Below are 12393 nucleotides of genomic sequence, written 5' to 3' on the forward strand. Positions count from 1 at the left end.
CAAAGGTTTAACTGACTGATGAAATACACATTGCTCCACATAAAATACATATTATCTGACACATTATTAACTTTCTAAGCTTATTGAATACAAAGTCATCAGCAGCAGTCGTGATAAGAAAGCGTTTTGATTTGCTTTCTTCCTGCTCAATGATAAACCTCCAACTGTTAAATGTTTAACAGCTAAACACAAGAGGTTTTTGGGTCAATTTTGTGTTCTCCATTCTTTAAGCACCGGTTCGAGCACCGGTTCGAGCACCGTTTAAGCACCGGCACCGTTTCAAAAGTACCGGTTTGGTACTGGTATCGGATAAAACCTAAACGATACGCATCCCTAATCATGATTCAACCATTCTTTGATTAAAGGTATAATGTGTGGGGATTATATCATTTTAATATCATGTTTATTCATCCGTATCCTTTTTATTCGTTTATATCCTTTTTATTAAGCTTTGAAACTGATTCAAAGCAAACAAAAATGGTAAAATGATGTTAAGAGAAGAAAAACAAGATTGACATTATTAGACATACTGGAACTGGATTCGACGGGGTTTTCTAAGAAATTCACATTAGCTGACAATAGCCTCAGTTTTCTCCTATTTCTGTTTTCTTTTTTCCTATTTCTGTTTTCTTTTTTCCTATTTTCGTTGTGTTTTGTGTGGTTTGCTGCGTTTTTCTGTTCAGTGGAACTGGATTGGACCGGACAATGCTTGAATTTTTCTAGAAGTTCACATCGATCGACCACAGCCTGGATTTCTCCAATCTGAATATTATCATATGTCCCAGTGATTGACGTTGTGTGGATCTCTCCATCACCGTAAGTACGCCTGAGGAGTGCTGTGAATGAAATATCAACTTTTTCTTTTTGCCGAACAGTGGAAAATTTACAGGAGTGGTTTGGTGGCACGGTAAGCTCCACAGAGGCAGTGTCAGTCATACTCTCTGTCACAGTGGCTCCCTTTGTAAACTGAAACTGCACCTCTGTGCTGACTTCAACAGTTCCTCCCACAAGGAGTGGAATGCCAGCCTTAATGGTTGTGTTAGCCCCAAACTTGACAGAAAAGGCGAAGTCCCACCTCTGCTGCACCTCATATGTCTTTGAGAGTGTCACTGTTTTCACTACTTTGTGACATTCATAGTTGCTGATGGTTGCTTCATGCATGACCTCAGGAGGAAATTTGAAGACTTTAGAATCATCATTGTTGTATCTGACATTGTAAATCGTCTGGCTGATTACATTTTCACTGATGGTCAGGACCTCATAGTTGTTGTATGAACGTTCTTTTGTGATAAAAGCCTTATCTTGAGTGGACACCTTCCCCAGTCCATAATGGTTCTTGCCCACATATATTTGCTTCCCTGGGCAGACTGAATTCTTCGGTACTGAACCATACGAATCAGCATTCCACTCCAGGATCTCAAAGTTGTCTTTGTTAACCAATATTTCAAATTGAAAACTTCTCTTTTCTATTGCGCTAGGATAGGAGCAATATCGACCCTTGCTGGGCGTATAAAAGCCAGCGTCACACTTGTACTTACAGATATAATCAACTCGATTAGTATAGCCATTGTAAAGTGAGACAGCATTCCTTGGAAGAGAGTTTTTCCAGGTCACCCACATCAGGTTAGTGCCACTGATAGGGACAACGGAGGACGACTGAACTTGCCTCTTCTGTCTGAAGTTATGAACACTTAAAAGTGGCAGATTTGTTAGCATCGGTCTGTTCACTGAAGTTTGAGGGATGCCACTGGAATCTGTTCATGTGGATAAAAGTGGATAAAAAGGAAAATGACATGTATGAAATTTTAAAATGCAGATACACAAAAAGTAAAATGATGGAAAAATCATTAACCACCAGAATAAAGGTAGCAATATAAAGATTTTTTGAGATTTTTATTAATTTCTTTCATTTGCATCACTTTGCTTGATGACCAGGTGCTATCAAAATACACCGTATAATAGCATCATTATATAGCATCAATAGGGAAAAAAAAAACATAAATATGATATATTATCATTTTACTTCTATATATTTCCTTATTATACTATTAAGAGAAATATTATAATATTTCCTTAATATTTAACTTTTTTCCTAAAATGTGATTGTGAAAACATGTGTTGGGAACCTAACTCAATATAAGAGGGAAGGGAGGGAGGGGTTGTTTTTCTGCTCTTTTCTTGGAGGGGGATTTCCTCAATAGTTCCTTCTGCAAAGATTGGAAAGCCAGCCTTAATGGTGGTTTTAGCACCAAACATGATAGAAAAGGTGAAGTCCCACCTCTGCTGCACCTCATTTGTCTTTGAGAGTGTCTCTGTTTTCACTACGGGGTGACATTCATGATTGCTGATGGTTGCTTCATGCATGACCTCAGGAGGAAATTTGAAGACTTTAGAATCATCATTGTTGTATCTGATATTGTAGATCAGTTGGCTGATTACATTTTCACTGATGGTCAGGACCTCATAGTTGTTGTATGAACGTTCTTTTGTGATAAAAGCCTTATCTTGAGTGGACACCTTCCCCAGTCCATATTGGTTCTTGCCCACATATATTTGCTTCCCTGGGCAGGTCCAGACTGAATTCTTTGGTACTGAACCATACGAATCAGCCTTCCACTCCAGGATCTCAAAGTTGTCTTTGTTAACCAGTATTTCAAATTTATAACCTATTGTATTCCTTTTATTACTGGAAAAGGAGCAATATCGACCCTTGCTGGGCGTATAAAAGCCAGCGTCACACTTGTACTTACAGATATAATCAACTTGATTAGTATAGCCATTGTAAATCGAGACGGTATGATTAGGAAGAGAGTTGTTCCAGGTCACCCACATCAGGTTAGTGCCATTGATAGGGACAAAGGAGGAAGACTGAACTTGTCTCTTCTGTCTGAAGTTACGAACACTTAGAAGTGGCAGATTTGTTTGCATCAGTCTGTTCACTGCAGTTGGAGGGATGCCACTGGAATCTGTTCATGTGGATAAAAGGAAAAGGACATGCATGAAACTAAAATGCAGGCACACAAAGTAAAATGATGCAAATGTCTCAAAACATTATTTGCAAAGCCTCAAAATACAAATTATAATAGCATCATTAAACAGCACGATGCTATACACATCACCTTAATTTATATGTTCATTAAACAATTTTTCCGGTAGATAATTTCAGAATAATTTCCCTCTGAAATATGATGAAATGGAATGAAACACAAGGACCAGACTGGAAAACATGAGTAAACTCAAAGACCATGGGAAGACTAAAACGCAGACCTAAATCATCTTAATAAAGAAAAGACTCAAAAGTCCCAAAAATATACTCAAAAACCCTCCGAACATGTAGAAATAATATTACGTGACTCAATTTAATACTGTTTTTGTCATTGCTGTGTGCAGGCAGGCAGGAAGAGAGGACCCAAAATGCAGGACTCAGAGACAGAAGTAACTCACAATACTCAGCTTTATTGCTGGGAAGAAACTGAACAAAAACTAACTAAACTGGGAATACGGAGCAAACTAAACAGGTAGGCAGGCTGGCAAACAGAACACACAGTGAAAGTGAGGGTGTGACGCAACAACGAGCAGGGGAAGATGCAGACACTAAATACAAGAGGTGAACAGAGCTAAGAGGAAACAGCTGGGAGAAACGGCTGACGCTGATTACACTGACGAGACAGGGAGAGCACAAAGCTGAACGCACAGACATTAGGCACAGACCTACAAAATAAAACAGAAAGTACACGGCAGATAGAGAGATCCAGACGAGACACAGAACTTAACAGACGCAGACTCATACAAATACACGCCATTTACCATTTAAAATCAAAATCCAGAGGTAGGATCAGCAGCAACAACAATGGCAAATGTATGTGGGATATGAAAACAGGGGGAAAATCATATAATCAGGAGTGTATAAAAGCTCTGAACAGCAAAGCTATGAAGACACTGAGTCAAGAGTCTGAACTGTCTCAAGATGGGGAATTCCCTTTCAGAGAGGAGCTAAACGTTTACAACCTGTTTTGAAAATGTGTAGTGTTGGTTAAAATTTGCAAACAAGCAGTGCTCACCTTCCATCTTCAGTCTGCTTTCGCTTGCTTCAACTGTCCTGTGACTTACTTTTTCTTTCCACTATCTTATAAGGAGGCCAGTGAGATAAAAATAGGATGTGAGGGAGTTTCCTGAAAATATTTTGCTGTTATATTTCTGTGATGCAGGGCCGTGCAGAGAGGTTTAAAGGGGCGGGTGCTCAAAGTCAAAAAGGGGCACATTGAACCAGGCTGAATAACAACAACACACATTCATCAAGAATCTAATATGGGAAGGGCAGGGCTGTGTTGATCTGAGACTGTAGACATTAAAAAGTCCATAGGAGAGATGGTAGCTGATTAAACAAGTGTCATGAGATAATAACAAAATGCAAAGATTGGTGACAGCGCTTGGAACCATAAGGCAACAAAAAACTGTGAGAAATAATTTAGGCTCTGCCTGTGAATCACTCTTTGCTTCTCTTCTTCCTTCCATCCCATCTTTTCATATATCACTCTCCACTTGTTCCTGAGGAACGCGAAAGGAGACCTTCGGCGTTCTTATGGTACGTGGCGGGTTATGGCTGGAATCCAGTGAAATGACGCTCCCGCGGTAATAGACGTTCCAGCCCTGTATTCCAGCCCTAAACCTAACCTTATCCCTAGCCCTGACCATAACCTTATTCCGACTTTAATGATGTTAAATAGCGTGTTTCTAAGCGATTTGAAGAAAAAGAGCAAACATGTGTAGATTCAGTCCAGACGGTTCTCATATTTCCTCTTTTTTCCGAGGTCGTCATTTAGGAACGTGGTGGGTAGCCGAAAACGTAATATGGTGACGATTTGTCACCTAGCGTAAAATGTTACGCTTTGGGAGTGAGAACGGGTTGTGCTGGTATATATGTATCAATCTAATAAACTTAAACCTACGCATCCTCCCTATTCTGGTATTCTAAACAGTACCCGAAAGTAGACTGCTTGGTCGAGTTAACCTCCTGAACTATTTACAAAACATGGTGAAAACCTGAAATTAAGACAGAAGACTAGAGGTGAGACATGATCATTACTGATTACTGATGACAGATTTAGATATATTTTCATAAACCATTCATTTGCCACATCAATAAACACCATGGCAGGGCAAAATATTTTTTCTAACATGGCAACCTTTAAAAAGTGAAAGGAGATAGAAAGACAGATGAGAAAGAAAAAACTTAATTGACTTTTTGATGGCATTTTACACACAGTACTGGTACAGTATCTAGAAAATGTGGGAAAATGCTGGCATCATAAACAGTACTTAGCTACTTCTGAAGAAATTATGATGGGACCCTAAAAAGATACTATGTACAATAATGGATTTCTATACATTTTACATCAGATGAAAACGTTTGTTGTAAGATTTATTTATTTATTTTTTTTTTTTTTAGATTTATTAGATTTATTTTCCCAGACGTTCATATGACCAGAAGTGTTTACACAAATACAAGAGTTGACTCTTTGCTGATCATTAGAGAAATGCAGACTTAAGGTACTTCCACATAGGCTTCACTTTTCAGACCTGGAAACTACATCCATGGTTTGTATACAAAAGTTTAAAACAGGCCAATCATTAGAGGCACTATTATTTCTGTTAATAAAAGTTGTTAAGGTTCAGAATATTGGGGATGGACACCAGAGGAAAAACCCACAATAACAACACTGGTCCGGTCGGGTTGAGTCAAACGATGATTTAATGATCACACACGTGGGAGATGGACACTGTATGCAGACAGTCTCAGATCTCATCTCAAAAAACACATCACCATAGTTTTATGAAATCAGGGTATTAGAACGCCCCCTCATGCGTAGTGACAGGTGTAATACAATCAATGTTGACAATTTTATTTAACACAAAGAATAACATTGTCTCCTTCCCGAGGGCAGACGCTAACTGCCCCCCTTCTCCTGGAACCGTCTGTACCCTGCTAAGACACAACATGGCAGCTACAAGGACTCTTTCATTTATTAAGACCATCAGTGTGTATTGCTCTAAATCAAGTATATAATATTAAATGAATATTGCTGGATCAGCTACTTCTACTTAAAACATATTAAAACATGACTAAGCACAAAATCACCAAGAATGACATCTTATAAGTGCTGTGTAAGCGCGTGCGGCCTTCCAAGCTCAAAGCCTTTGCCCTCCATAGATCAGCCAGACTCGCGCTGGCTGTAGCTTTTAACCTTTAATTACCTTGAGCACAACTCTAGAATGAGCAACAAACTGCAATGTGTATGGAATGATCATGGTTACATCTGCAATGGAAAATCATGTTATTATTCTGGTACCTGTAAGAAAAGATCAAACTAAAGTTATCACCATCACTGTAATGCAAAGAATAATGTAAGATCAAAAACTTCAATTTATGCTTAATGCAAAGCTGGTTATATACTTCTAATGAACTAATAATGGCATATTAAAATATTAAATGATAATGAGAAAAACATCCCCTCCTTATTCTACAAAGTATTTCAGTTCAAAGATGTCAGTTAAAAAATGTCATCTTCTCATTACAGCACAAACACTTATCGTGATAAGCCTGTAGAAGGAAATTTGTTGTGTAACAATACCAATGGTAGCAAAAAAAAACTAACATCATGCGTTAGCCTGCTGTTATTTAGTGTTTCTTATATTTATCAGTTTATAATTCTAAATATTATCCTGTCTTTTTCAAAACCTTTTCTAAAAATAATGTAATAATATGATATACAAGACAATATGTATGTAACAAAAAGTCAGTGATATTCCAGAATCAGTGTGTGAAGAATAAAAGTAAAATCATTATTCAGTGTCTTGTAGAGCCTCCTCTAACAGCAACAACATGAATTTGAGTGTGTCTGTGTGTGTGTGACTTTATCAGTCTCTCAAAATTCATGATATTCAAGATCAATTCTTTGATTTTTGGGCTGAAGGAAGAACAACACTCGGTGTATAAATGCTCAATCAACAATCACTTTAATCCATACAATTCTTATTATTTCATATAAACACAATGCGCAATACATCCGGGATGGGAGATGTGCCTGAAGAGGGTCACAGCAGATCTCAAAATGTCGGCCGTTACTCAAACTCTTATACTCTCTGATGGCCCCCAGCTAGTCATAAAAATCTAAACATCCACATGCTTTCTATCTCTCAGTGAGCGTGACTTATGACCTAGGCTCCCTGTTTTTCTGCTTCCAACAAAGGTGGGGGAGAAGCTCTCATGTAGCATGCTCTGTTCGCTCTACAATCAGAAAAGCAAGGCCATGATTCTCTGCAAACAGTATTCTCTTTATAAATCAGCAGTATGGAATGTCATACAAATCAATCTAATAAATCTAATGATTTTCACATTCTTCTAACTCAGGAGTATAATGCAAACTAAAACTACATAATTATTACACAATCTATAAGAAGAAGTATAATGTGGCCTAGAGCAGTATCATGATTCAACCATTCTTTGATTAAAGGTATAATGTAACATATGACAGTATAATAATCTCACAATATATAAGCAAATACATATCTATATACAGTTAGGACAATTAGAACAATTTCCATAAAAGTTGGACAAATGTATATAAAAACTAATGGAATTATTTGCAGAAAAAATATTGGATAAGTCATTTTCTAAATGACTTTTACTCTTAATTTAGCACCAGTTCACAACAGCAGTCAATTTATATTGTAAAGACCATAAAACCAGAAAAGCTTTTCCATGCATTTCTGTTTAATCACATTCATCTCAAACTGATTCAAAGAAAACAAAAATGGTAAAATAATGTTAAGAGAAGAAAAACAAGATTGACATTATTAGACATACTGGAACTAGATTGGACTGGACAAGGTTTGGGGTTTTCTAAGAAGTTCACATTAACTGACAATTGCCTCAGTTTTTTCCTATTTCTGTTTTGTTTTTTCCTATTTTCGTTGTGTTTTGTAGCGTTTTTCTGCTCACTGGATTTCAATTGGACCGGACAAGGCTTGAATTTTTCTAGAAGTTCACATCGATCTACCACAGTCTGGATTTTTCCAGTGTGAATATTATCATATGTCCCAGTGATTGACGTTGTGTGGATCTCTCCATTACCGTAAGTACGCCTGAGGAGTGCTGTGAATGAAATATCAACTTTTTCTTTGTGCCGAACAGTGGAAAAATTACAGGAGTGGTTTGGTGGCACGGTAAGCACCACAGAGGCAGTGTCAGTCATACTCTCTGTCACAGTGGCTCCCTTCGTAACCTGAAACTGCACCTCTGTGCTGACTTCAACAGTTCCTTTAACAATGGATGGGATGCCAGCCTCAATGCTTATTTTAGCCCCAAACATGATAGAAAAGGTGAAGTCCCACCTCTGCTGCACCTGATATGTCTTTGAGAGTGTCTCTGTTTTCACTACGGGGTGACATTCATAGTTGCTCATGGTTGCTTGATGCATGACCTCAGGAGGAAATTTGAAGACTTTAGAATCATCATTGTTGTAGCTGACATTGTAAATCGTCTGGCTGATTACATTTTCACTGATGGTCAAGACCTCATACTTCTTGTATGAATATTCTTTATCCTTATAAGGCAAGTAGAAAACCTTATCTTTAGTGGACACCTTCCCCAGTCCATATTCGTTCTTGCCCACATATATTTGCTTCCCTGAGCAGGTCCAGACTGAATTCTTCGGTACTGAACCATACGAATCAGCATTCCACTCCAGGATGTCAAAGTTGTCTTTGTTAACCAATATTTCAAATTGAAAACTTCTCTTTTCTATTGCGCTAGGATAGTAGCAATATCGACCCTTGCTGGGTGTATAAAAGCCAGCGTCACACTTGTACTTACAGATATAATCAACTCGATTAGTATAGCCATTGTAAAGTGAGACAGCATTCCTTGGAAGAGAGTTTTTCCAGGTCACCCACATCAGGTTAGTGCCATTGATAGGGACAAATGGAGAAAACTGAACTTGTCTCTTCTGTCTGAAGTTACGAACACTTAGAAGTGGCAGATTTGTTTGCATCAGTCTGTTCACTGCAGTTGGAGGGATGCCACTGGAATCTGTTCATGTGGATAAAAGGAAAAGGACATGCATGAAACTAAAATGCAGGCACACAAAGTAAAATGATGCAAATGTCTCAAAACATTATTTGCAAAGCCTCAAAATACAAATTATAATAGCATCATTAAACAGCACGATGCTATACACATCACCTTAATTTATATGTTCATTAAACAATTTTTCCTGTAGATAATTTCAGAATAATTTCCCTCTGAAATATGATGAAATGGAATGAAACACAAGGACCAGACTGGAAAACATGAGTAAACTCAAAGACCATGGGAAGACTAAAACGCAGACCTAAATCATCTTAATAAAGAAAAGACTCAAAAGTCCCAAAAATATACTCAAAAACCCTCCGAACATGTAGAAATAATATTACGTGACTCAATTTAATACTGTTTTTGTCATTGCTGTGTGCAGGCAGGTAGGAAGAGAGGACCCAAAATGCAGGACTCAGAGACAGAAGTAACTCACAATACTCAGCTTTATTGCTGGGAAGAAACTGAACAAAACTAACTAAACTGGGAATACGGAGCAAACTAAACAGGTAGGCAGGCTGGCAAACAGAACACACAGTGAAAGTGAGGGTGTGACGCAACAACGAGCAGGGGAAGATGCAGACACTAAATACAAGAGGTGAACAGAGCTAAGAGGAAACAGCTGGGAGAAACGGCTGACGCTGATTACACTGACGAGACAGGGAGAGCACAAAGCTGAACGCACAGACATTAGGCACAGACCTACAAAATAAAACAAAGTACACGGCAGATAGAGAGATCCAGACGAGACACAGAACTTAACAGACGCAGACTCATGAGCAGACAAAATAACACCATGTACAGACAGAAGGAACACAGAGAAGAGGGAGCACAGAATAAACACTGGGAAACCAAATAACAAAACCTAAAAACAAGAACTCAGCAAGTACTACCAAAACTAGGAAGCAGAAATACTAGGACAGAAACCAAAACAAAACAGTCATTACTTCTTAAAATTAAAAGTACAAAGCCAAAAACACTGGGTCACCGACCCAGGACCGTGACAGTTTTTAAGGGTTTCAAAGTAACTTACTGGCCTGTGTATCATGTTTGCTCTCAGACATTTGATTATAATAATACATTTTATTTAAAAATAGCACCTTTCAAAGCACCCAAGGACACTGTACAACAGATAAAAACACAGAAACTGGAAATATACACAATAAGAATAACAGATAAAAGTTAGAGCATACAGAGGTTTAAACATAAGCAATTTTAAACAGATGAGTTTTGAGGGTGGACTGAAAAAGAGGGAATGAACTAATATTTCTGAGGTCAGGGGGTAAGGAATTCCAAAGTCGAGGGGCAGAGCAACTAAAAGCCCTGCCCCCCATTGTAATCAGACGAGCGGAAGGAACAGAGAGAGAAAGAGAAGATGAAGATCTGAGGCACTGGGATGGGAAGTTCATCTGTACTAAATTGGAGAGGTATGGTGGAGAGAGAGAAAGAATAGCCTTAAATGTATAGAGGATTATTTTAAAATGGATGCGAAATTTAACCGGGAGCCAGTGAAGCTGCTTCAGGATTGGGGAGATGTGGTGGGTAGAGGAAGTCCTAGTAATAATACGGGCAGCAGAGTTCTGGACACGTTGGAGCTTGTTAATAGATTTTTGTGTAAGGCCAAATAATAGTGAGTTACAGTAGTCAATTCGAGAGATAACAAGATTATGGACGAGAATGGCAGTGGCATGAGGAGTGAGGAAAGGGCGGAGGCGATTGATATTACGGAGTTGGAAATATGCTGCACGATTATAAGCATTTAATTTACCGAATTTCTGCTGACAGTTTCTGCTTACCGTTTTTCTGCCATATGGTGCTCTCAGTGTCATGACTGGCTAAGAGCAGAACTAGCTGGGTCAGCAGCAGCAACCCTTTAGGTAGGATAAAAAAAAAAAAAAAAAGGGGGGGGGGGGGGGGGGAAAACCATATGATCAGCAGTGTTTAAAATGAATAAAAGCTCTGAACTGGTAAACCATGAACACACCGAGTCAAGATAGAACTGTGTGGAGATTTTTTTTTTCTTTTTTTTTTATTTTTTAGAAAGAGCGGAACATATGTTTAACACAAAATCTTTAAATTTACAATTGTTTTTAAAATGTCTATTCTTTCAATAAACACCACACAAGCAGAACCACCACAGAAAAACATTCAGAGAAGCCAATAAGTAGTACTCACCTTCACAGCAGCTCCGACTTGTTTCAACTGATTCCTCTTTGTACATATTTGTAATAGCCTACTTTCATTTTTTTAGTGAGCAGCCAAGTCTTTCCATGATCCTAAGTGAGGTCTTTCTGGGAAATGACTACATTTTCACTGACTCACTGTTTGTGTTACCTCTCCAAGGTCTTGGAGAGGATGTGGGAAGCAATGAAGAACAGATTCGGGAGAGAAAAAAAAACAAAAAAAAAAAAACGAGAGGGGTTGTTTTTCTGCTCTTTTCTTGGAGGGAAATTTCCATTCCAGATGTTTTAATATTACCCAAGAGCTGGGCCCAGCTCCAAGTAAAGGGGAGGAACAAAATACAAAACCACAGGAAAACTGAGAACACTGGGTCAAAATGACTCAGGACCATGACACTGTCTGTTTGGCACACTATACCTTTTACTTTTAAACCCAGTTGAAGCAGTATGAAATGAAGTTATTAGCCTTTGTATCACATTTGCTGTCAGACATTTGATTATAAGCATATAATTTACCAAATTTCTGCTGACAGTTTGTGCTTCCCGTCTGTCTGCTGTGTAATGTTCTCAATGTCATGAGAACTGGCTGAAGACAGAATTAGCAGGATCAGCAGCAACAAGCAAGAAACTGAACAAAAACTAACTAAACTGGGACTACAGAGCAAACTAAACAGGTAGGCAGGCTGGCAAACAGAACACACAGTGAAAGTGAGGGTGTGACGCAACAACGAGCAGGGGAAGATGCAGACACTAAATACAAGAGGTGAACAGAGCTAAGAGGAAACAGCTGGGAGAAACGGCTGACGCTGATTACACTGACGAGACAGGGAGAGCACAAAGCTGAACGCACAGACATTAGGCACAGACCTACAAAATAAAACAGAAAGTACACGGCAGATAGAGAGATCCAGACGAGACACAGAACTTAACAGACGCAGACTCATACAAATACACGCCATTTACCATTTAAAATCAAAATCCAGAGGTAGGATCAGCAGCAACAACAATGGCAAATGTATGTGGGATATGAAAACAGGGGGAAAATCATATAATCAGGAGTGTATAAAATCAATAAAAGCT

General features: G+C 38.5%; 2 protein-coding genes across 2 annotated transcripts; both read right to left on the reverse strand.

Moving 5' to 3' along the window:
- Positions 1 to 370: 370 nt before the first annotated feature.
- LOC145432105 (uncharacterized) lies at positions 371 to 4068 on the reverse strand. The gene is made up of 3 exons (XM_080308663.1): positions 4062 to 4068; positions 2127 to 2966; positions 371 to 1754 (listed from the first exon to the last, which is right to left on the reverse strand). The coding sequence occupies exons 1-3, from the start codon at positions 4066 to 4068 to the stop codon at positions 463 to 465; spliced, it is 2139 nt and encodes a 712-aa protein (XP_080164789.1). The 3' UTR covers positions 371 to 462.
- Positions 4069 to 5729: 1661 nt separating this feature from the next.
- LOC145432486 (natterin-3-like) lies at positions 5730 to 11788 on the reverse strand. Its single transcript, XM_080309469.1, has 3 exons — positions 11309 to 11788; positions 10930 to 11004; positions 5730 to 9091 (listed from the first exon to the last, which is right to left on the reverse strand). Exons 1-3 carry the CDS (start codon positions 11352 to 11354, stop codon positions 7800 to 7802), a joined length of 1413 nt encoding a protein of 470 aa, XP_080165595.1. The 5' UTR covers positions 11355 to 11788; the 3' UTR covers positions 5730 to 7799.
- Positions 11789 to 12393: the final 605 nt, after the last annotated feature.

The sequence above is a fragment of the Astatotilapia calliptera genome, chromosome 12 (genome assembly GCF_964374335.1).
Source record: "Astatotilapia calliptera chromosome 12, fAstCal68.1, whole genome shotgun sequence".
Lineage (NCBI taxonomy): Eukaryota > Metazoa > Chordata > Actinopteri > Cichliformes > Cichlidae > Astatotilapia > Astatotilapia calliptera.